At 41.4% G+C, this 26361-nt stretch overlaps 1 protein-coding gene across 26 annotated transcripts in view; it reads right to left on the bottom strand.

Moving 5' to 3' along the window:
- Positions 1-26361, bottom strand: part of ESRRG (estrogen related receptor gamma) — a 397162-nt gene that overhangs the window by 351546 nt on the left and 19255 nt on the right. For 15 of the 26 annotated variants that reach the window (XM_064648195.1, XM_064648212.1, XM_064648191.1 and 12 more), the window contains exon 1: positions 26139-26333. The exons of 4 other annotated variants lie outside the window; for them this stretch is intronic. Coding sequence is in view for 5 of the 22 variants with exons in the window: in XM_064648184.1 (XP_064504254.1) it covers positions 16596-16693 (98 nt within the window). In the remaining 17 variants the exon portion in view is untranslated. Of the gene's footprint in view, positions 1-16595; positions 17582-26138; positions 26334-26361 lie in introns of those variants that run through there. 7 more of the 26 variants (XM_064648186.1, XM_064648185.1, XM_064648193.1 and 4 more) reach the window with 5 other exon arrangements.

Below are 26361 nucleotides of genomic sequence, written 5' to 3'. Positions count from 1 at the left end.
TTTTCTCTGACAGTCACATACTGCAGTCTATTTGGCAGAGATTTCATTATCTGCCTTTTTCTCAAGGCTGATTTTTGGTTTATGTATTATTTTGCTTTATACAGCTATTGTAGGAGGGAAAGAATAAGCACTTGGGCAAAGGATTTAATTCTGAAGGAATTAAAGAAAAAAGTGGGGAGAGCTACTATTTATAATTAGACTTAATAAATTTGACTTACAATAAGGAAGGATTCTCTTCCTTTCTGTTCACTATTCACTGCTTCCTAAAGGATGAGAAATATTCCCATAATTTCTCCTACTTTTTATCTGACTAGCTACCTGCTCAAAGTGAGCTCCTTTTCAGCTACTGAAGGCCAAACACATCTTTTGATCCATTTGCCCATGAAAAGGCCTTAAGGGGCCAAGGCAAAAAAAGGTGAAGCCAGAAGAAATGCCAATACTCCAGCTTGCTGCAGAAGTATTCAAGACACAGAGAGCAGCAATTACGGACATAAGCAACAAAGAGATGATGCCTTGAAATGGATGACAAGCTCCAAACCCCAGCCATGCTCAGCTTCCTCCAGGGCTTGAGTGGCCTCAAGCAGTGGATGAGGACAGGATAGAAGTCAGGGTGTGTAACTTGAAAAATCAGGAAAAAAACAAGCAGATAACTAACTTCCCCTGTTAAAAAAAGGGACATAGCACAAGAGGAAATAGTTCAGGTCAATGTTTTGGGCTTGGATTGACCAACTAGAAAACAAAGGGAGAAATGCCCCCCTGTGTGGGGCAGGAAATGAGGACATTTGTTTTTTTTCCCTCTGCCCTATTTTCATCTACAAACACAGAAGAAATTTGTTTCTTTCTTTTTAAATAATGAAACAGGGGCACCCACTAAGAAAAACTAAGATGGTAACAAATCATTTTCAGAAGTCAAACATGTAAGAAACAATAAAACTAAGACTATAGTAGAAATAATAAAATGAAGTTTAGTCTAAACCAATGTCTTAAATATTTGTTAAGCCTGGCAGCAGCTTTTACAAGGCAGATAAGTATATCTCTTTTCATTCTCTGTGTAAGAAAACAACCGTAAAATGCCCCAAAGCCATGGAGGGAGTCAGTGTCAAAGACATGATTAGTAGTTCAGAAGTTATCTGATTCGGGTCACATGGTGTTCCAAAAACCATACCTAAATATAGCATGCAAGAGATCCGCACAAAGAGCAATCCCATGATGGGAGCACACTAAACTCTCCATAAAATTAATTAGGGTTATTTTGAGGCAACCAAAGGAAAGCGAGAAGGGAAAAAAAAATAAGCCCTTGCCCTGCCCAGTTCTGCTAGAGCAGATGTCCCTGGTTTGGACAAGCCCCAGTTTGCAGCCCAGGCACTCAGGAAGATGCTTTGGTTCCTGGGAAAAGTCCCACTCAGCACCAACATGGAAGGTGGGTGGAGGGCATAGTGTGGCTGTATTAAGGAATACAGCTCCTTGGGGAAGGGGACGATCCTGCCAGTAAAGGGGCTGGCAGGTACCACAGTCAGGAAACCAATAGCTGGGTTCTTCTGTCGCTATTAACAGCATCCTTCTAACAGAGAAACATACACCTTTTCGGAAAGGGAAGGTCCATGTTAATGATACCCTTGGCACAGATCAAGACTCTGGGAAAAACTAATGCTTCCCAAGGCAAAGTGGAAAGCAAATTCCCTGTTGAAAGTTGTTACCTCTGAAATTCCCCATTAGGATTGGCCCTTGACAGGGAGGAGGATTTTCACATGAAACACAGCTTAAGGAGCTATTTCTAACAGCCTTCCCTATGTTTAGGCATGAGGAGCAACCTCATGGAAAAGCATACAAAGGATCCTCAAAAGGCAGTGGGAGCATGAAAAAGGGAGAAGTATTCCTCAGGACTTTTGGGTTTCTTTTGGTCCTTCTCTGTTAAGTGGCCATCCTGTGTCCTATGTTTCCTGAACACTGAATTGTCATTTGGCTTCTGACCAACAAGTGACCTACAAGCTGATTTCAGCAAGCTGCCCTGGCTCATAATTTCCCTGTAACCTATTTTAAAAAACTAAAAAACTCTGCTAGTGAATGCCATGGTGAAGGTTTTAGGATGACCACAATGATCAATTTACTTCTGCATCACCTTTGTTCCTGTGTACCAGAGGAAACACCATTCTTCACTCCAGCACTAGAACAAGCAGGATGCATCGATGTTACCTTGAAGACACAGGTAAAGTGAAGCAAGGACTACAGAGAGCAAGGGAGAGAGCAGGACAAAGCTGAGAAGAGGCAGTGTTGTGAGGAGCGCTGCTGTCAGCAGGTAGAGAACACGCTCTTGAGCCCAAACTGTGGAGCAGGTGCTCCAGAAGGCAGGTAACAAAACAGAGTGAGTGTGGGACACAAACTGCAAATTTCGGCTTGAAGGCTTCAGGCCATTAGCAGGTGCTTCAGGCAGTCATCCAAATCAAAGTAAGAAAATGGAAAGAGCCAAATGCTGGTTAAAGAGGTTTGCTAACATGAAAATCCCAGCACGGGCAGATAAAACGTTTCCCTGTTGTGGGAGCAGGCTAGTAAGAAGAAAAGAAACAAACAAAAAGCATATGCAATTTTTGTAAAAAAGGCTGTGTTGGGGATTTTACTACCCTGTACTCAAGCCCTAAGATGCAAATGCTGAGATCAGCAGTTATATGTCCTCAGGTGGTTAGAGACAAGACAGAAAAGAGCTGGCATTTGGGGAAAATAGAGGGCCCATTTGATAACGCTTCACTTGAGCGTAAGAGGGTTTCCCCTGTGGGTATTGTCCCAAAGAAAGCTCCAGGCAAGTTTAGAATGGTTCATTACTTGTCACATCCAGAAGGTGAGTCAGTTAATGATTACACTGACTCCCTTTTGACTTCAGCTTCACGTGTTTTCAATCTGAGAACTGCACTCTCATCAAGTCAAATACCACTCACAACAAACAGAAATAGGGAGGGGATCTGCATTTCAGATGCTCATGGCACAACTATAGTTATTTTATTTGTCAGGATTTTGCTGGTGCTTTGGAAACCCTATTTTTGGCAGCTAATACACAGGTCTTACAACCCATGTTCTGAGGGTGTCACTTTTCTATAATAAAGCACAGTTCAGAGACCTGGCACTTGCTTTATTAGGATTAGTCTCCAAAGGACCCAATACTGGGGCCTTCAAGGTATCCTTATAAAAGCTGAATATCTACTTCCTCAAGGGTAAATTTCCTTAGGTCTCCTGAATCTGGAACAGCATTACTTAAGTTGTCTTATACAACATAAGAAATAGAATTGGCTATTCCAAATGATTGTTGATGCAGGCTAACTATATTGGCCAATGACAGTATATTTAAATCAGATGGTCACTTGAACATTATTGGTAAAGTTCCCCTCGCTGAGGGTTGCATCCCTTGCCAGAGGCTAGCAGGCTTGACAGAAGGAGAGAAACAAATTCCTTTCATCAGAGTAACATGAGTCAATATGTGGAAAGATACTTCCATCTGTTCTGTGTTTCTGGTGACATGACATTACCGTATAATTTGGTATACATTTATAACAGAATAGATAAAACAAGATGGCTCAGCCAGTATTGTTCATGTTCCACATCTATGAAGAGTTCTCTCCAGCCATTTTCAATGTATGGCACTATACGAGCGGCTAAGACTCACAATAGAAGTGCTGGAGGAAAAAACGTGTTGCTGTTTATTTCAGAGAGTTAATGGCACAGACAGACAAGTATGGTGCACTTAAAGAAAGAAACAAATTCTATTTCTCAAAGTGCTCTCTGAAGAGACACATTTGGTCAGACACAGGAATAACCAAAGGAACCTGCTCCATCCAGCAACTCACAGACACACACAACGTACTAAACACAACCCATCAGTAGAGAGGCCTGTGCTGTTTCTGCATTAATTGTGTGTCCCTGTACATTACCAGGGCCCTGGGACTTTCATGGTCTGTGGGCAGCAAATCAGCTGAGCCAAAAGGGAAGGTTCCACCTGACTAGGCCAGAGGGAGCTATATTAAGCTTGTCTCAGCTGGAGGTCATTCTGCATATTTTGAAGGCTACTTTCTTGGTAGTTGGTCAAGCAATCAGTAACTAGAAATAAAGAACCTAATTTTTATAACACCCATAATACACAGAACACTTCTGAAGTCCAAACCCCACATATCTAAAGTTTTTAATTTCCAAAATGTGTGACCAAAGCCATTTCTTTCAGGGCCAAGCAGGCTCTTGGGTTTGTTAAGCACTTGCTTCATGTCTCATTTCTGGTAGGCTGCTGGTAGCCCTGCAGCCAAGAATTCATTTTCATAATTCCAAAACATTTTTTTATACTTCCTGACCAAATGGCTTTGCAGTAGAAATTGGTTTCTGCCACCATCTGTTGTTACATGGTTCGGAAGGGCTAGCATTTTCCTTCAAGAGGGAAAAAGTTGGGGAGGATGCATGGCCAATCCCAATGGAAGAGATATTCTTTTCCTTACTGTCACTTTATAGGGAAGGCTTGGCCTATTTCTCAGCAGCTGTGAAATTGTCATCAGCAAGATTCTTTACAAAGCTTGGTGGCATATGGAATATATTGCTCACTTCTTAGTACTGTAAAAACAACCTTGCTGCATAACTGAGCTAGGCAAAGAAAGCAGGTGCTTAATAAAAAAAACACCATCATGCTTCAAGCCTCTATAGACTTTGTAGAAACTCTAGACAAGGATATTTTGGAGACAATAGTGTTTTCAAACTAGCTAAATATTTCGGAGAAGCTCCTAGGCTTCAGAGGTGAGACAGTCCCTTAAAAATGAGCAGGTGAAATCACTGTGCCACAGGATAACATCATATTCTGCCAGTCACAAAGGCAGTATTCACATTCCACACTGAATGGAAGTGTCATCCCCCCTCAGTGAGACATTAAAACTGCATTAAAACTGTCCAGTCTCCATTTCTGATGTGATAAGAGACTATTTATTTAACATAAGTTTAAGACCATCACTTTTCGTCACAGTCTAGCCTTATTTTTACAGCTGTGGACTAACCAAGAATTAACAAACAAACAAACAAAATAATATAATAATAATAATAATAATAATACCACTATGGCATTCGGGTGACCAGACAGACTGAATTGCAAATATAGGGCAGAAGTCTAAGTTCTCACTACAGAAGACACCCAAAGAACAAGAGGTAAACAAGCTTATTGAATTCGCTGGACTTTCTAATGCAAAGTAGTCAACAGCATTTTCACACACAGCCAGAAAAAAAAAAAAAAAAAAAAAGATAGACGATCAGAAAAGGCATTATGCTGTGATATAGTCAATGTCCCCACTGCTACATATTCCACAGTAAATGTCCACTCAGCTATCCCCATGCATATACACATATTCAGGTCATCTGTGCTCTGCTGTATCTGGGGGAACGGCCACAGCAGGTGAAACCAAAGGGCCACTTTTGCTTATAAGCTTGTTCGGGCCAGTGGCAAACAGCAGATGCTTAGTGAAGGTCATGGAGCAGGCGTATAGTGACAATTCCCCAGACTACTCTTCCCAACATCCATCTATTTTCGGCTCAGAGACTTCCTTTAACACAATACATACAATTTTTCCAGATTAGTGATCTGCTTTTAGAAATCTTCACTTGCAGTTACAGATGACTATTTAGTGCAAGGTTCTGCAGCTACATTGCATGTTTCTTGTATTAAGTGAGCTATTACAAACTGATATGGAAAAATACGGCCTGCTACCCTCATCCCAGAGGGAAAGGCAAACTAAGTATTTGGGCAGCCCATGCTGCTTGAACTGCTGTACAGGTTTTCTGTACACAGTCAGCAGAGAAGAGGGGTCTGGTGCAGCCATGTCACTGCACAGCACGAAAGATCCTTCTGTGATGGTGGAAGTTTGGAAGTCCTGTCCTAGAGGTTACGTTTTTGAGTGGCACATATACTATTAAAGTCATAAATACAGATCTGTCATCGATTAAGCTACCCTTTCATCTGTTGTCACTGTTTAGAGAGGACACAGTGGCCTTTTAGCAAAATGGGATAGGGAGTACATTGCTGGACACCGAAGAAGTACCAGCTACATGGACAATCATGGGACAGCATGCACCTGTCATTTCCCCACAGTAACACACCAGGGGGCTCATCGCTCTTCCAGAGGCATCTAAAAAACTAGCTGTTGTTCATGGTTCAATATGTTTGCTCTTTATGCACCTCCTAATTGCACAAATATCTACTGTGTGCCAGAAAAGAAAGGCCGAAGGAAAGAACCAGAGTGCAAGAACAAAAGGCTCTCCTAGCAGTTTTACACCCTATTCATGTAATACACAAATCAGAAAATAATACAGAGTAAAATCCACTGTCTAACTAAGCAGGCTTAAATAATACTTAGGTCTTTCTATCACCCAGAAATCTCAAAATACTTTATAAAGGTGAGCAGACAGGAAGAGCCAGAATGCAACCCACTCCCAGGCATTTGCTCTTTCCATTAGACTACATCACTACCTCCAAGTATGAATCATAGAATCAGATGGGTTGGAAAGGACCTCTGAAATCATCAAGTCCAACCCTTGATCCACTACCACCGTTGTTATGATCACACTTCTCCTACAGCTGACATGCAAAGATGCATTAAAGGAAGTTTTTCCTTAATTTTCTATTCATTCTATTCTACTGCTATTTTTGACAATAATCAAACTACAAATGCCTCTTCTCAAAACCTTTATTCTTTTGCATGTTTAAAGGAAAAAGTAGGTTTAACAATCATCAAGACAAAGATAAAACCATGAAGAGTTTGGTAGAAATAGGGAAAAGTCAATGCTTTCCTCCAAAAGACAAGGTTGCAGAAATTATCAGAGAAGGAGGGTTTCATAACAAAATTCAAATGCCAACATGGAATAAAAAAATTTGGAAAGCTCAAAATGTTACTTTCAGTATGACCTGTCCAAATGAGCATGGAGAGCAAAGTGAATTAATAAAACATACCCATGTTCATCTGCCTTCTCAAATCAGAAAGCTACTGTCAACAAGTTTTGATCTTTGCTACAGAAGTGGGAATACACAGTAACACCTCAAAATTCAGTGGATAAATTTCAGATTTACACCTATGAAATCACATTGATGATTTTTAAGTCTCTGTTGAACAAATTATATTTAGGATACATCAATGCCAATGGTCCTCCAAACAAGGGCTGTAGCTAATATAAATAGTGTATGAAAACGAACACGTGTCAAAGCTTTTTTTTTTTTTTTTTTTTAAGGTTTGCAATGAAAATAGTATTGTTCAGAACAAAAAAGGAAAAAATCTACCAAAACTTTATCTCCATTCTCTCTAGTTAGGACTGCTGGAGAGACTTTGCTTACACTTGGTTCAGGAAAGACATAAATAGCATCTTTTTAAGCTAATGATTTTCACCACAGGCCATCTAAAACAGGTGTTAAGAGTGGCCCTGAAACAGATCCCATCTGTGTTCACCTAAGTTCGTTTATTTTTGTTTTGCTCCATTTTAATGTATGTATACATCCTGTGGTTTCAGTTTGTCTTTTCAGCCCACTCCCATCCTCCGCACTCCCAATCTGTCAGCCAGACTCCAGGGACAGGAATTAAAAATGACCACATTTAAAAACTGTACCTCCCTGCGTAACACACTTTATGGAAGCAGACAGACTAAAAAGCTGAAAAGTTCCCCACGGTCTTTGCCTATTAGAGCCCCCAGCTTGCCAACAGCAGGCCACATTTTAGTGTCAAAGAACAGGCCACCAGCTTGTGTTTCTGTGTGAAGGGAAGAGCTGGGGTACTCCTGCCTCTTTGTATTTCACATTACACTGTTTGTGGAGAAAGTCAACAACAGTGGGATGCTCAAAACCACCCTGTATTATTACACAGAGGACATAAGATGCTTGCTGAGAAATACTGCTGACATCAGAATATGGTTGATTCAGCACGAGTGATAAAAGCTTATTTTTGGTTGGTTGAGGCAGTATTTGATTAAAATAGGATTAAACCCTCATCATACTTTCTTAAAAATCATTTTACATGCATCCCATTAGTCTGTATCAGTCTCCAGCTTACAATACTTTCCACCATTAATCAAAAAGAGGTAAGTTTCTGTTCATCAGATTAGCAAAGGGGTAGGGAAAGTCCTTGAAAAGAGTAATGCAAGGAAGTATAAGGAAAGATTCAGTCAACTGGCAACCAAACAGAAGCCTTCTGTTATTTCCCACTGAGAAGTAACAGGATCTGGGCTATAGATATGTTTGTCAAACATATCTATAGCAGGGATAATTAAATTAGTACAGCAAACTAGGTGCATGCTTTGAAGTGTTCATGCAGTTGCTATACTGACTTTTTTTCACCTGGTAGGTTAAGCTCACCATCTCCTCACACATATTTGCAGACTCATGACCTATCCTCTGTCCTCATTATCACTTTGCTTCTGATAGCTGAACATCTTGGAAATTATATTCAAAGATTTTGTTATAAATAAAGAAGACTAACAGAAGCCCAAATACAGACTTCTGTCACAGAGGAATAAACACCTGGAATTTCTTATGGCTCTTTTCTGTCAAGGAGTTCACAGAACTTTTCAAACAAACAAATATTCCTCTAAGGTAGGTATTACTATTTTTCCTTTTTCAAGGCCTCTTATGATTAGCATCCAAAATCTTGATCCTCAGTTTCCTGTAACTGGAAAAACTGGGGAAATAAACAACAATCTTGCCCTCCTTTGCAAACAGGCCCCAGAGATGTTTCAATTTCTATGGTGTTATCACTCAGAATAACAGGGTAAATATATAAAATAGAAAGCTTTAAAATCCCTGGTTTTGGCAGTAATTTTTTATTCCATAATATTACTAGCAGTGATACCTTTCCTATAAAGATCAAACCTAACGGGACAGTGACGATCCTGCTGCAGTCTGCACTGGGATTTCCGTCACTGGCAAGAGCACCATCCGAGTATACAGAATCTACAGTGACATCCAGACTGATTCCCACTGATCTCAGCAAAGCCAAGACATTATCCTGTATGCTTTTCCATAGCTGGGGAGTGATTTCATATGCAAAGATCCTCACTTACTTACATCCTTCTACAAATCAGAGTTTTCTGCTGTCTGTTCTTCACACAACTCAATAGGGGCCTGTTGACAGTCTCCCCTTTTCTAAATTAGGTTTTTATGGCAAAAAAAATATTATTACCTTTACTTAAATCAGTGTATTTCTAACTGGTGTAGGACCCTGCACACCCAAGACTGTTTCAAGACAGTGGCTTGTAGCCCAGTGGACTGGATTGGCACACATACTCCAGAATTTCACTCTACTCAGAAGTAACTGGCATTTACTCCTGAGCAAGTGACACAATTATGATAAAGACAGTATATGCCCTTGTGCCTCCTCTGTTATACAATTTCTTCTTACTTTGTCAGAGACCTGCGTTTTGGGTATTTATGGATTGGAGAAATCCCAGATCAGACATGAGCACTGTTGACAGGGCAAGACACTGCTCTAACTGTCCTTGTAGTGCCCGTCCTGTGGGAACATATGGGTTTTCATTTTCCAATAACATCAGCCAGACACATCCATTTTAACCTATTCATTTGGCTAAAAAGAAAAAAACAGTCTCTTGCTGCGTTTGGTTTTTGTACCTTTGCCTTTATTTCCAAGTTAATCCTTACTTATGGTTATTGCCCCTAGTATTTAATTTCTCAGGACACCAAAAGGCTGGGTGAAGTCATATCTCCATTTTATATGAGGGCAAAAAAATCTCACCTGTAGTCCTTTACCCATACCCATAAAACAACCCATAAAACTGCCTTAAAAGAGTCAAGCAGCAGACTTGCCTTCTGTACCTCAGTTGTTTTCAGAAAGGCAAAGCAAATAAGTAGGACAGGGCTCAGAAGCTTGCCCCAAAAATAAGACCTCTTGATTTTATGAGGGCTCCAGGCCCACCTCAGAAGCTGCACATCAGCAGCACTGGTGTGAAGCCGCAGCCCAAGAGGCACCCAGGGACCCCAGTGCACGGAGCAACTGTTGGTATTGGGAACCAGTGGTGAGCAAGGGCGACCAAACTTCCTCCTACATGCAAACTCAAGATTCAATTTTCTGCAAGGTTACCCCCAATAATTAAAAGGTTTTGTAATTTACCCTTAAGAGCTCGTCACGAGGGGATCCATCAGAATCGATCTGTTATCTTTTACCTCCGCATATGCGGTGTGTGCGCCTCTCGTATGTAATATGGTTTACCAGATGAATGCTGGCAATATTTTCCACTAATTGCGAGAGTTACTAAACTGAACCTTAACTAAAATTAAGTTGACTATTAAAAGCTCAATGAGTAACCCAGCAAACGGAAGCACTGTGCATAGGATTTAGCAAGCACGCAAGTGATCTGGCAACCACCAAGGCACAATACTTGCTGAACTTCCTATAACTAAAACCGGTTCATACAATAGTCATATGTTCGTGATGTATGATGAATTAATGCTCACAATGTTTGTATGTATTAAAATGCCAAAATAAATGTGTAATAATTCAAGCATGCTATTCTGAAAACAAAAAGTTAGTGGATTGAAAGTTGCAGGTTAATCTACAACATATACTCTCCACTAAAATAACAGATATCCCTGTACCAGTTTTAAAAATACATGAATAATGTTCTTAGCTATTAAGATGTCATTATCATAGACAGTCCTACAAATTTTTGCTACCTCAATGTAAACACTTCTAAGCTCTGTAAGGAACACACATTGCATTTGTTATTACATGTTTATTCGCTAGATATAGGCTTTTCATGATTGCAGTTTCTAAATGTACAAATATATCTTTTTTGTGCTCGTATAGTTTCTAGGCTATACCTCTATACAAATATGTTCTACATTCTGTATTGTTGTTTTCAGGATTGTACACGTACATAAATCAAAAGCAGCAAGAAATAATATTAAGATTGTATGTAGTCTAGCTGTCTTTGATAAACTCAAAAATTAGGAATTCCCTGCGAAAAAGTTTTCTCTCTCAGGGGGAAAAAAAAAGAGAAAAAGAAAAAGAAAAATATTCTTATCTATTCATGTGGATAAAAGGTACTTTCACATAAAAAGACAGAATGATTCAGAAAAAATTCTATGAGATTTCCTAAATACTGTCCCCATTAAAAAAAATCCAATATGTTAAAAAACAAAAGGTCAAAGTGGACATATGCAGAATTATGTGAAAGAGTTAAAGTTAATGATGAAAGACTATTTGCTGATAAGGATGCATCTATTTGATATAGGATAGCATTTGGGACTACTTGAACAAAAGTCCACAGAAAACTGATAAATCAAGGAACTGAGCAGGATTTAAACAAACAACAGACATAGCTGAGAACACATGAAATGTCATGAGTACAGCTGAGAAAGAAGTGATGGCACAGGACCACTTACTCAGCTACTAACAAGACATTATTTGCTTTGGCCTCCGCGGAGCGAGACAGCTATCAATCCTCCCACAGCTCCAGAAATGCTTGAGACTGAAGCCCTGAAAAGAGTGTTTCTTATTTCTGGGTGTGCACATGGAACACCCCAGTAAGTCTGGCTTTCAAAACATAAAAAATCCACCATGTAACACAGTCAGCTGAAACCCTAAGTGACTTCTTGCAGAAAAGAGCTCTTCCTCCAAATACTGCTGTCATAAAACACCAGGGCCTGGATTCTCCAAGAAAACCTCTAGGAACAATGATAATTTTGCATCCCAGTACCCAGCTTTCAGGTGCTCGGCATGTGAGATGGAGCCCTCAGCCCTGCCAGTAACTCCTGTGTCTCGTGCAGTGCCAGCCAACTCAGGAGCGGCCATCGCTGAGCAAGAACAGACCAGTACTGCCAGCAGGAGATGGCAAAGGCCATCCACACTCACCTGTAGCCCCACTTCTTCTTCTCTAAGACCTGCATTTTTAAGCAGCAATACTCAAATTTTATAGTTTTGATAACTTTTTCAAGGTTCTCAGGCTGCTCCTGAAAGAAACCTACTGGAAGGTCCTTTCCTTCAAGGACACAGCTGGAGAAAGTGAGGTATATCACACACAGAAATCCACCATTTTGCAAGGAGAGTTTGCACTTTCTGAAGTCTGTTGGGATGTGAGGGGAAAGATGGGAGCAGAGAGGCTCAACCTTGTCAGGATGGAAGTGCTTGAGAACATCCAAAGCAGATCTCTGGCCATCTGGGAAAGCTGTATATTGAAAACGTAGGCACTTACACAGGTTAGGCAACTCCTAAGGTTAGGTGGCAGTTCAGTGGGGATATTGAGGATCTCAGTTTGGGCTTTCAATGCCTAAATCCCACTTAAGTCCCACTTAAGGCATCTAATCCTTTTGTGGATCTGGGCCTAAAGCCTTGCCAGGAAGAAGAGAGTCTACGCATGCAAAAGCTGATGGTCAGTGACAGTCTGGTTCTGTTAAAACTAAACTACACAGAGAACGACCTTATTTTGTACAAAGGAGTAATGCAGAATAATCAAAGACGTGTTCTAGTCATGGAAAGTTAATGGAAAGTTAATGCAGCTGATACAGATCACAGTCCTGTCTTTAGACCCTATGACAGTTTTGCTGACCTGGAGAATATTATAACCCATAAATCATGGGTCTTCAATAGCCCATGGGAAGAAGTACATTTGGAAATGTTCAAAAGACAAAATTACTAGAGGAGTCCTCAAAAAACCACATCAGCTAAGAGGCAAAACTAGAAAGAAGCAAAAATTTATAAAATACTGTAATGTTTACAAAGAGTTAATAATTCAAAGAACAATATTCTGTTATTCAGTGACCAACTAGTTTGCCATGCTCCATGGAATTAAGCAGTTTCAGTCCAGTTCCTGACAGCCAGGAGTCCACCAGGCAAAACCTATGAATTTATTTCTCACTTACCCGCAGTGTTGTTGGCTGTCTCAACCATGAGGTAAAGTGTGAGTAGATGTGGATAACAGTTTACCCTATATTCCCTACACCTTGTATCTCCATATCATAAATACATTTTCAATTTTTTTAAAGGTGCCTGTACTTACCCCACTTGAATTTAGTTGACAGGATTGCAAATATGATTATTTTCATATACAAATTATCTAATTGACAAAAGCAGTCTTGGCATAAAAGTAGATCAGAATTACAATAATAAAATACAAGTTATTGTTATTATTCTATACTACTGTTATTACAAGGAAAATATCATTAATTATTACTAATTATTTTAATGGTAAATGTTCCTGCCAGATCCCAGGTATTCACTGCAACATTTAACTGACTGCAAACACTGAGACTCCTCTATGCTTAAAATACTGAGGGTCTCCATTTTGCAGATCCAAATACAACTTCACAGAGCTCTGCTTCTAATGAAAATTCTCCTGCAGCTGCCCATCAACCAGCAGAGAAACTTTAAAAAACAGGAGAAAAACAAAAGGATCTGCCTCCCGGTTCTTCCTTGCTGCAGATGGGCAAAGAGTTCTGGCAGCTCACTCACTAACTCCTGCAAGTTTTGCATTATAAAATCAGTATTTGATGCAAAATACAGGAGAGTAGAATAAGCACATATGTCACAGATCGTAAAGATGCCAGAGATACTTTAAGCAAAAGAAAATTGCCTGTTGTCCCATGCCAGTTAAGTCCATGGGGTCATGGTGCACTCCTTCCTTCCTGAACACTGCATTATCCCTCCAGACTGAAACTTGGTTTCTTCTGCCAGGCTCAACGATTCAAACAGCCCCCACCTGGTTCTCAAGGGGTGTAGAAATTATCAACGCTTCATAATCAGCTCACAGTAAGGGGGCCAGTGCGGCTTCCCCAATTTACTTGGATATTGGTCTCGAGTCTCACTGTGCTTTCACCTGCATTTTACTTTCGGTTCTGGATTCTTTCCAGGATAAAGACGCAAAGTCAAGGTGGTATCTTTCCCGTCCAGCCACCTCCTCTGTTTTGGTAAAATGTTAATATACTTATAGGTCTGATCTACAGGAGTACCCCAGTACACTCTTAACACTGACAAAATCAAGCTACAGAAAATATTTTGCAATTTGGCTTTTTTTTTCCCCCAAATACTCCTCTTTAAATGTTTTCCTTCTAATTCTCAGAAGTATTTCTTTTCAGTAGAAGTCAGTCTATTTTTGCCTCCTGTTAATCTACGTATAAGATAAATCTTACTTTCCCGATTCACACAAGCAATCGCCCCCTCAGTCTGGCAAGGCAGCTCTGAAGAATAGGGAAAGCAGAATTTGTCCTGTATCTACCATGCATTTTGGTGGCAACCTGTGCTTGACTGAGACTGGCCAGTTGTAACAGATTGATGAGAATTGTTTGAAATACCTCTGGTTGAAAAATATATAAATCATAATTACAGGTAAAACAACACAGATGTATCTGGGATGTATGAAATATAGAAATAACCTAGAAAAATGAAAATAGGCAAAATTCCTGCCTAGGACTCTTATAATCCAAATTATATAAATATTACGACAGATAAATACACGAACCAGTAAGTCAGTATACTGCAAGGTGACAGTTGTCTAGAGAACAGTAAGGGTTAATGTTTTTGAAGAGGTTAAGGGGGTCATGAAAATTGTGAATTTAGATTCACATCAATTTGAATTCTTATATTAAATAATGCACAAAGTTAACTTTTTTTGCATTTCTTACTGACTACTACTCCTGTTCCAGGTTCCTCCCTACAAAGGACAGACACAGCAGGGAAGTAGCATGCAGGAAAAAAAATTGAGAGAAAAACATTAGTGGAGTGCAGCAGTCTTGGGGGAGAGACCCATTTAAGCAAAGAAAGTGCATGAGCAGGGACATTGGTGCTTGCGTCTAGGCATACATAGAGAGGTTTGGTGAGCGCATGCCCGGGGAGGAGGATTTGGTTATGGTTAGAATTTGTGAGTGACAGCCATGTGACAGCTGGGAGTCAGCAAAGACTTTGTAGGGATGGAAATTCCTGAGACAGGACACACGACTGCTCATGCGATCTGCATGTGCCTATCATCATGCTATATTATAATAGCTGACACTGTGGTTTACCAGTTTTCCAAAAGAGAGGCTATAAATTAGGAAGAGGGTTTGAGGAATGGTGGATGAGAAATGAAAGTCATAACATTTAAAAACAAAGGGATAAATATAACTTGTTTTCATGTTATTGAAACAAGCAAACAAAATTCTCCAACCAAAACACACAACACCAGTAAAACTTGCATTTCCACTATTTATCTTTAGTGACAGGTATTTCCTTAGAATACAATTTTTGTTACTAATATATCTATAAAGGCCTCAATCCTACAAACACAATTTTTAGTATGTGAATAATGCCACTGATTAGAGCTATTCCTACACTTTCAGGATCAGGGCCTAAGTCACAATGTGCAATTAAGCAGAGGCTTTTCCAAAGAACTGTTTCATTTGCCCTTCTGCAGGTCTTACACAAACGTGAAGCTAGCGGAGATGTGCAATTTAAATCAAACCCAAAAAAGCGAAATACTTTCCCTTTAACACTGAATTCAAGCCAATACAGTATCACATGACCTTTACCGTAATTTCTATTAAAATCATTTCATGTCTGGTTGCTTCTGCTATCCTGGCTCATTTGTATTGTTTACAACAAGTCATTGCTCTCGACAGTTAGTGGTGGCTGAATCCATGGTTACCAGTTTTTACATTCACTGGTTAAATGGAATGCAGCTCTTCGGTGGGGTTTCATGGAGAAAGCTCTTAAGAAACCACAATCCAGCTATCAATCAGGCTAACCTGGGAGAAATTAATCTGATAAACAGAAGTGTCATGTATGAAAAATTTATTGAAAGGGAGCTCAAGGCTTGTATTAGTTGCAGTCACAAAAGTGGATACGTTTGGGTCAGACTTAGTACACAGAAGACTTAGGTTATGAGGTCTATGTCTGACATTCACCCATGTTGTGCCTTCTCTGGCGCTCTCTGCTAATAGAACTATACTGTTCAAGGCTTTAAAAAAAATAAAAATCTCAAACACTTATTTTACCAGAAATGTGTTCGGAATATAAATAGTGCTTAAATACAGGTTTAACCAGACTGCAGTCCCGGCAAAGTAACTTAAACAGACACAGACAAGATAGTAAAACACAAAATAGACAGCCTTGAGTAGAATCCAATTAAGACAAAAACCACCCCAAACAGTGCAACGTTGTTAACGACTAAATTAAGCCTGCAAACAAATATATTTTATTGCCACCTAAGAACAATACGCACTAATTCCATTTGCCCTGTTATTTATAGTTTGGCGAAGGGTGGGGTTGCCAAAATCAAAGAGCAAAGCAAAAACTTATTTGCCAGATCGACCCCCAAAATCCTTTAAAAATGCCTAAAAACATAAGAAAAGTTCTCTACAGTTTGATGGCTACAATATTTGTCCCACAAGCCACATGACAGCAACAAATAGTTAAATCAAACATATTACTACTAGCTCATCTACTGCAAAGTCACTGTATCAGAAGCCCGAATTGATTTGCTTCCTTAGAACAAACTGAAAATGAATGTAACACAACATACGAAAAAAAAAATCCCTCCTGCCCTGCTAATCGGATATCGTACAATGGTTGATTGCAGCTTTGCACCGTGCTATTGTTGCCTATATCATACATACTTACAGGTTCTGGGTTCTTCCAAGAGTTTGGTGCAGTTTCAAGGACAAATGTCTTAAGGAAGTCTTTCTACTGTGCAGCAGTGATCCTAGCTCTGATCTCATTACATGAGCAAAGTGCTACAGCTGACAATATAAAGGAAACTTCCTGCGTGAAGAAGAAATCTTGGAAAGTCTCAGGGTTAAAAAGGCTGCTTAAATGTGCTGCTTGATTTGCTCCCTAGTTGTGTATACACAGTAGCAGCTGATCTCTGTTTGCAGCCCTGCAGAAAGAAACCTTTGCTGAAAACCAATGGCATCACATTTCAGTGGAGCTACTGCCAGGCTCTGGAGAGCAAAGCAACCTTTGACAACTTCACCCAGTTCAAATCACCGGCGTTTGCTGCATGTCCTGCAGGACTTTTAAAATGGTATATTTACTGTATTATTTTTATTTAACACTACTCTGAAATCCTGCATCCTAGGCAGTTGTGATACAAGCAGAAGTCTCCCTCACTGTAATAGGAGGTTTTTGACTGTGTCAGGACTGTGAACTGCAGAATTCGCCACAATATCTTTTGCTTTGTCTTGATCGTGGCATTTGCAGATGAGAAGCTGTTAGCTGCGCTCAAAAGCATTTTCTGCCTTAGAATTGCTAAATTAAGTGCAACAGGCATCCTGTTTATCCTAAATTAATCCTGAGCCTGCCTCGCATCAGTCACGCACTTCTCAGTGCTTTTTTTTCTTATACAGAGTACAAGTCAAAAGATTTTGGGAGTGAGAGGGGGCTGGTTCTTTCATTTAATATCTTATCCAGAGCCTGGTCTAGCCTGGTCCCTGTTGGATCAAAACCATGGAGCACAACACCCCAAATTCAGCAAAGTTTGGTGTTCTGACCAAAGTCCCAGTGTGATTTCAAATATCTGTCAGTGCTCCCTTAGCTCCTGCCTCGGCCCTCCAGAATCAAACCAAGGATGGTCAAACCAAGGAACTGCATCAGCTTCTGCAGTTCTTACAGCTGTCCAAGCAAACTAATAAGACCAGAAAACAACATTTAAAAGGAATACATCTGCTAGCGCTATTTCAGCTCTTAACTGGGAAGCAACACTCCAAACACATCCTCACATTTGATGTTAAAGAATTATCAATAATTAATTCGGATTTAGTTGTTTCACCATTTAGCCCAGGGTGATTCTTCAAAGAGTAACTGGGACCACACATTCCCCTGGCACACAGTCAGAGCATGACCACAAAGCTTGCACACTGCTTTCCAAACAGGACCTACTTCCCTCTCCAGGATAACCAGAAAGCCTCAGAAACAAAAAATTTAGAAGAATCCCTTTTAAAAGTGTACCACAGCAGAATTTGGTTAGGAGGAGTTAAGGGTTTTTTCCTGGGCATTTGTAAAACAGATTATTCACCACTCTCTTTTCCCCTCAGGCATTATGACTATTCTAGCTACTAGTATATTGCGTGTTATTTCTTTAATATTTTGAACTTTATTCCAAAGGGCAGAAACCAAAACTGACAGTACATCAAGACAGCATGCTCTATGATTCAAACAGCAAAATAATTGAGATCCTGTGCATACACAACATCCAAGTCTGTGTACACACGTTGCACACGTGCGCACACACTCATTCACAAGCACAAACAAGTGCAAGGGTTTGTGGCTGAATTTTCAGAGATACTCATAGTTCACATCCTCACCTCCCGTCAATTAAAAAAAAGGTAAGAAGAAGCAAAATCTGATTAGTAAAACATTAAAAATCATTTTTGTAAAAGGTCATCACCATTTATAGCAGGGTAACCACACTGATTCAACATGCACTTCCACCCAAATTCGTGTCTCCCTTTTGGGAGAAGGATCCTTTCCACTCCTGGACTGTGTCACACCAGAGAAATGAAAGTGTGATAGCATCAGCAGGTTTAATCTTGCTCTTCTCCCTCAAGAGAGTGCAAGGCAGGGACTCAAAATCCTGGCTACGAAGCTGGGCTCACTGTCTGTCTGCATCACCTCTGACACATCACCTCACCTTTCTGTGCCTAAGCTGGCACCATCACATTTACTGCATGTTGCAAAAGCACAGCTTCTGTCCCTCGGTTGCTCAAGCTGTAAGACAAGGATTGCATGTTGGAGCAAAGTAAAGGACTAAAACTTGAGGTTGTGCATCCTGCTCCCAGATGTGCTGTAAGAAGGGCCGTGACCTTGAACCACCTGCTCTCTGTGCTCCAGTGCCCAGCCTGCAGACCAGACTTCACATAACTCACTCACAACACCCATCTACCTGGTCTCTTTTGACTGTAGTGTCAAAGGAAAGGGGTTTTTTTTCTGTTAGAAATTCAGCACAGAATAAAACAAGTTCTTTTTGCCAGGTGGAACTCCAGGCACTAATTTAAGACAAGTAAAAAAAAAAAAAAAAATCCCTGCGGAAGCAGGAATTTCGGTGAATGAAGTTTTCTCCTCAAGAGTCTCTAAATACCCAAGTGTCAGCACAGAAAGGCTGCAACTTCTGAATGAGGCATGAGAGAGCAGTAATCCAAGTGTATTCAGCAATTCTACCCCATACAGACACACTTGTCAAGGTTGGAGGATGTCATCTCCATGTTAGACTCCACTTCTCCTTACCTCTCCTCTGTAACTGTGCCCCACCTGTCACAGGTGGGTCAATACATATCCAGGGACACAGCACCTTCAGCTACCTTCTTTTGTAAAAGTAGACACAGGTCCTAAACATGGGACAAACAGGAATTGCAAAATCTTTCTCCTCCCACTCTTCCCAGCTACACCTCAACCTGCAGCATTCTGTCTTCTCTTTTCTCTCCTTTCTGATTTTCTCATTGAATTTTTTCACAGCATTGTATCCAGCAGGGAGAACAGTAACAATTCAAAGCCTATTTTTCAACCTTCAGAGAGCAGGGTAAAGTAGCCTGCCTATTAAGGCAGGATGGTAAAAAATGTTTATAGAGGATGGGGAGCAAGACCTAGGAGAGAAATGAAGGAGAGGCTGGCCCCAAGCTTACACAATGTCAGAAGTTGTAGGTCTCCACCCCTCCTCCACCCATCCCCAGTGGAAAGGGTGACCCTTGGAAGCCAACCCCACTGCCTGCTCTTCCAAAGTCTAAACTAGTACCAGTGCCCAAAATGGGCCATGCCTTGTCTTCCTGACATCCATCGGGTGTAACAATTTAGAAAGCTTGTTTAATTCATGCCGGTCTTAAAATTCAAAGATACCATAAAGAGGAAGTCATTTACAGCTAATATTACAATAAAAATAGAACAAATTCTCAGTTTTTGCATGAATATTTGTTGAATATTTTAAAACCCTGTTTCCTGGAGTCAAGTAATAAGAGACCCAGCTTTCTCATCTAAAAAGAGATTTCTGAGTCTTGTAATTAAAGAGGAACAATTGAAGGTAACCACAATAAAACAGAAGTCCAGCAGAAGCACAGTGACATTTTTCAAAGTCCCACCTTTTAGCTAGTCTCAAAATTTTCAATAAGGAGTATGAGTTTTAATTATCAGTCTCAGAACCCAACAGGAGTATACAGAGACTCCACAAAATATATCCTACCTGTTTTATTCAGACACTTAGGACTTTGCTTAAACATTAAATCTAAAACTCTGTTCATCTAGCCCTGTCTGATTCCTGCCCAGCTCCCAAATGTACCCTTTCCTCAGCCTATCCATATATACATAATAACTGTGACTACTGGATTTGCTTTTCAACTTTTTAGTGCATGTGGATCCTAATCAACATATGGAACACCTTTCTCATCCTCACACAACAAGTGGTTAGGTTCTCCTCACTGAAATTCCTCCATAGAAGTCAAAGTCACTTTTCTCTTTTCATCTATCAAGACTTTAAACCAAAACTAGTACAATCATCAGTAACTGTGTATGCCTAAGCTAGCTGCTGTTCCCATTAGCAGCTCTGCACTACCCGCTCATTCAGGATTCTCTGTCCCATTGTATTAAATATACTCGTATTTTGCGCTATGTGTACAATTAAAATTGTTGGTTTTTTTCATACCGTTCCGGTCTTTTATTTGCTCTCTAAAGTATCCAGCATACTTTGAAACCAATACAGGTGATAATATAGATGTAAATACCGCCATGGAGGCATCACGATAAATTTGACATTGGGAATAATTCATTCAAGGTATCTAAATCCAGTTTAAATTCTTTCCCAATTTTAACCAAGGCGTCATAACCAGATGAACTTAAACGAAGGTGTACAACTTCATGCTATGCAGGTAAGCCACCCTAACTAGGAAATAAATTTTCAGTGATTAAGTTGAATTGTTCATACAAAATGCCAGCTTCAGCTTTTCACCCATACAAAATAGCTCGGAAAATATATACTGCATGTGTTTATTATAGCTACAGTTGCTATGAACATCTATAAATCTCCAACAATTTCTTTGATTTATGTTCAAAAACATACAGGGCATGAAATGATGCCTGCAACCTTACATTTCCCTCAAGAACATTGTGGGGAGAAGATATATTCCAAAACATCATGTTAGATTCCTTGTTATGTCTCCTTTTTAAAATAAATGTATGATAATCAATTACACATGCTTCAAAGCAACTGCCACTAGATTCCCCAACAGAAAAGCTGTTTGAGAAAAGTTCCATTTTCTTTCCCCTAATGGTTGAGTTATAATAAGAGATCTTGCCTCGATATTAAAGGAAAAAAATTGTATTACAAAGGATAGGCCCTGTTCAACTTGTATATGCATACACAGGTTTGTGCTTGCCTAAACTTGACTTAGAACAAGGTTTTCAGAGAAGTAAAATCTCCACTGATCAAGATGCTAAGAAAAGGATGTGTGTGTGAAGATCTTGCACCTAATCTCCTTGTCATATACGCTTGTAGTAATCCAACTGATGTCAAGAGAATGACACAGATGATAAGTTAATGTATCAGGCTCGACTTCCCTTTCAACCTCAATATGCAAAACATTCCTTTAAGAAGTCCACCGAGCAGTGGCCTCCACTAGAAACAGAAACCTGCAGATGTTTATAGGAATATCAATTAAGATGAATGGGAGCTCTGCCATTAACGCTGGTGCATGTAAGATTGGACTTTGCAGATCTGCCTGAACTCCGCTCAGAGGCTGAAGCGCATGTTTTCTCCAGGGTATTGAGGCCAATGGGTTATATGCCGTTAACGGGTGAACATAATACACATGGTATTTCCACAGTCTCATGGCTCTGGTACAGGGACAAGGGCAGCATCCCCAGGCAGCACCCTTCCAGGTGGGAAGACTGGAGTGGCTGGGAATGCATGCAGTGCATGACACACAGCATAGAAAAGGTCAGGATCTACTGTCTCCCCTGCACCAGGTAGATCGTGCTGCCTGCACTCCAAAAAGGAAGCTCCCATTCCCTGTGTCCTGGGCATTTAGTTTAACGCCTTGGCTTACACTGCAAACTAAACAGCTGACAAACAATATAGAAAATTGTACTGGATGGGACAAGCCCCTCTAAGGAGGACTGGCACCTACTGACACTGAGTTTCCAGCAAATAAGGAATAAGGTGGGTCTGTGACTTGTTTCAAATAAGACATGGCCCTGTTCATCCCTGCAAGGGGTGCAAAATTTGCATGCCAAATCAGGACACAGAAATAAATTCACTCATTCCACTCCTTTTGTTTTATTATTTCTCCTGTTTTCTCTGAATCAAGCCTTCAAAGAAAGATAATTCACAGGAGAGGAAATACTGGCTTGCACTGTCTTTGGACTCCAGTGTTATTTTATCCATAACTAAGGAAGCCAAGGTGGAGGAGGGGAGAAGACTGGACGTGTGTGCCTATTGCCCATGCAGCCCCAGCTAGATAGCATCAACAGTTGTTCTCCTATTTTCACAGTGGGAAATAAGCAGGTACTAGCTGTATTGGAATAATCAGGAGGAATCTAGGTCAAAATCAAAGCAAGACTGCTCTGTCCATTTGACAAAACCCACATGCAAACACAATACCCATGTAAAAACAAAGAAGTTATTTGTAGCAGTTATCTCTGTTAAGATTGCTAAACAAGCATGCAGACATTGGCCTACCTTGAGTAAAAGGCACTATTCCTTCCCTGTGACTTTTGAAAAGGCATTCGAAATCAATATAAAATTGCAATATTAGGAAATTTTATAATCATTATTTCAAAAAAGCAGACTTGAAAGGGTCTCTTGTTCATAGGTAAATCTTCAGTTAGTTTTTCTAGTACCAGTGGTTCAATCGAAAGATTCGCCAACTGCCCCCTGGAGAAAACTGAAGATCTGCATTTAAATGGAGATATAGTATTTCCAAATGCACGGTACCTGCAAGGCAGATACTGTCAAGGTTTCTTAGTGAGTGGATCTCAAATTGTATTAGGTACATTTCAGTGCTGTAACTATACCCATTTCGTAGGACTGGGGCTATTTCCATATAATTTTTTTCCTGTGTGCATGATTTGTAACATTTGTCCTGATAAGACAAAGTTAAACCCCCAACCACAACAAAGCCCTCACATGCCAACAACAAGGAATTACAACCTTATGCATAATTTTCTGATAGGGACGATGAAGACTGTATTAGATGGCTTGACTGAAAATCTTAAATAATTGAAAACTCTGATGACTTAATAGAGTAGTAAGCTTGGTTTACAATGCAGCCAATTTAGAGCCATAAAAACACAGTGTAAAATGTTTATCTTGTGGTTGACCATTACATATCCTATTTATTATTCCAAAGTATTTCAACAGCATTTTTCTTCATCAGTGTGGCTGCTGGCATTTAGCACCCACTCGCTAAATGCACGTGATTTTCCTGGAACAGCTTTAGGAAAAGAAAATAAAAAATTAGCAAATCACTACAAAACTGTTCCTCGTTACAATATGCCTCTTTTTCACATTCTGACTTGAACCGACTTCATGTGCTGCAAAATACGTTCAAAACCACTAAGGCTTAAATATAATAAATCAAAGCCGTATACATGAGGCTAAAAAGACTGGTGCAACTACTGATCCTGACACATCAGAGAACCAAAAAAAAAAAATCAAACCTCATGAATACTTTGTTACTAATGTACACCAGTTCAAAGAGCAATGTTCCTCTTAGGAAAACATCTTAATTTTCATATCAGAAAATCATCCTAACCTTCCAGAAAAGTTTTTACGAGTATGCAAGGAAGGCAGAGAGAAGGTTTAGAGTGCAAAAGGCACTCGTGATGGGTTTCAGACACGCAGGCATTAGTCCAGGCAGCCTCTCTCTGAAATTCAGGTTGCAATTGAAATGTCCCTGTAAACAAGGTTACTGCGAACGGCCCAAGATATCCTTCTCAGCAACACCTTCAGCAGGAGCCCTTCAGCTGTCTACTTAGTTTGTTATACCTTATCTCACAGCCCTGACATCCTAATGCTGATTCAAATTCGGGATTCAAAATGAAAGACGAAATATCTCCCAGATCACTTAATATTGAAATACTATTGCAGTAATAAGTGGTGCCAGGCTGAAGATAGGGATATAGTACTCTAGTGGTAACCTTTTAATTTCTGACAAAATACTGTGGAACAACTGTGATACTGCACACACAGTTAATGCAATCGATTTGTTTTCCCTGTTTTGATAATGAGCGCGCTGAATGTCGTGTTTACCTTCTCCTGCCCCTAGCACATTTTAAACCGTGAAGTCCTCTAAAAGGAGACAGGCCAGATTCCTGTACAGACATGAAACACCTCACACCACAGAGCCCCCCTCCCCAGCATGCTGAACCCCAGCTACCTCGATGCTCTCACACAAGAAAGATCATAACCACGAGTCGCTTTGTCATTCCAAGTCTTTGGCTATTTTCAGTGGAAATGCAATGCGTGGACCGTGTACAATGTAATGTAGGTTAAAGTGTAAACTACTCTCATTCTGAAAGTGAGGGTAGGTATGCTACACTGGAACATTTTGATCTCTGAAATAAAACAGGGAAGTAACAACTAAATGTATCAGGCAAGTTTTACACTTTGTATTATAAACAGGGTGGCTAATAAATGCTTAAAACTTTGGTGGGTTTATACAACGGCACTCGTATTTCCCTCCCGGTCACAGACGGTGATAGGTTGAAGCAGGGCAGGGGGTCAGCTGTTTTTCTGTTATGTTGGCTATTAGGTTCTCCTTAACAGTATGAAAAGACAGGATGGGGGGGGGAGGGGAGTTGAGACAGGGGGACGATATAGGAGAGAGGGAGGATTACAGGAGAGAAACCTCAAGCAGCTCAGTGCCTGCCTTCCCACACTACCATTCACCTTCATTTTCCTCTCCTTTATATTCTACTCATTTTTACTTGCCTCCCCCATTATTTAGTCATCCCTTAAATGCAGTCCTCTCTTCTTTGGGATCACGAGAAACATATTAACTAGACCCAGGACTCGGAGAGCATCCCCTTCAGCACTTCAAAATATACCTCCAGACCACTCGCTCCTTCATGGCATTAATGTCCATGGGAAAATAAATAATAAAATAAAATTAAAAAAAAAAAAAAAAAAAAAAAAAAAAAAAAAAAAAAAGGAAAGAAAATCTCTCGCAGCCAGGTCACATTCAGACCCCACACGCAGCCGCTTCCCCAAACCCCCTTCCTCCCCATGGCCAGCGCTGGGAGGGCCAAGTGCCAGGAGGAGCGGGCACTACGTGGACTTTGCACACTTTCCTTCGCCCCTTGCTGATCCCGGGAGCGAGCGGCCCCGCCGCCTTTGTGTGCGCGTGTCCGCCCGCGGGTCCCGACAGCCCGGCACGGGCGGAGCGCGTCCCGCGTGGGGCGGCCACGCCGCCACTCCCGCCGCCCGGGGCCGGCAGCGCGGCACGGTGACCCCCGCCCGGCAGGCAGGGCTCCCCCCGGGCCTGCGCCGCTCCCGCCGGCCGCCCGCACAAGTGTTCCAGCAGGGAGCGAGCGGCGGAGGAGGGACGGGGACGAGGACGGGCCCCCCCGCCGGCCTCGCCCCGCGCCGCAGCCGGGACACTTCGGGGCTCCCGGGGGGCACACGGCGGGGGTCAGGGCGGCACGGGGCAGCTGCCGCGACAGTCACATGCGCCCCGGCACAGGCTTGGAGAGTCCAGTCCCCCTTCTCCGCTCGCAGCTGCGGGAGCCACCCCGGGACCCCGGCCCCAAACTCTTTGCTGGCTAAAGCCTCGTCACTTTTCCCAGCACTCCTGACCCTGGGCGGGAGGGACACACGCACATAAAACCTGCCGGGGTAGGATCTGTCAGCAGCAAAAAAAATCATCCTGCTTCCCTTCTTCCCCCTATACCACCCCCCCCCACACACACACACGGGCCAATAATCCTAAATAATTGTCCGAGAGGCGAGAGCCACTGAACCCTGGGTGGCTGGTGCCGTCGTGCAGCTTTTTCCCAAGGTGGGGTTTTTTTTTAGGGGGGGGGGGGAATGACTCTGAGCAAGTGCAATTGGCAAGGGCTGAAGGTGGAAGGGGGTGGGGGGGGGGGGGAAGCGCTTCTGGCAGCGGCTCGTCTCCAAGCACAAACATGCCCCCCATGCAATGTCAGCTGGCGGGGGTGCGGGGAGGTGCGGGGGGCTCGCTTTACCTGGTCAGCTCAGAACCGCAGGCAGGTTAATCAGGTGAGTCGTCGGGGATTTTAAAGAAGCCGAAGCCGGTTTCTTTGCTAGGAAAGTCTACAACACCATGCAGGGACATTGCAAAATCTTTACACACGCCTCCTTTAACTGGGCTCCCGCGACCTCCGCCGGCGAGGGGGGAGCCGGCGGCGGGCGGGAGGCCGAGCGGCGCCGCGGCGGCGGCGCGGGGGG

The sequence above is a fragment of the Pseudopipra pipra genome, chromosome 3, assembly GCF_036250125.1.
Source record: "Pseudopipra pipra isolate bDixPip1 chromosome 3, bDixPip1.hap1, whole genome shotgun sequence".
NCBI lineage: Eukaryota > Metazoa > Chordata > Aves > Passeriformes > Pipridae > Pseudopipra > Pseudopipra pipra.
This window is presented reverse-complemented; position numbering and strand designations above follow the sequence as displayed.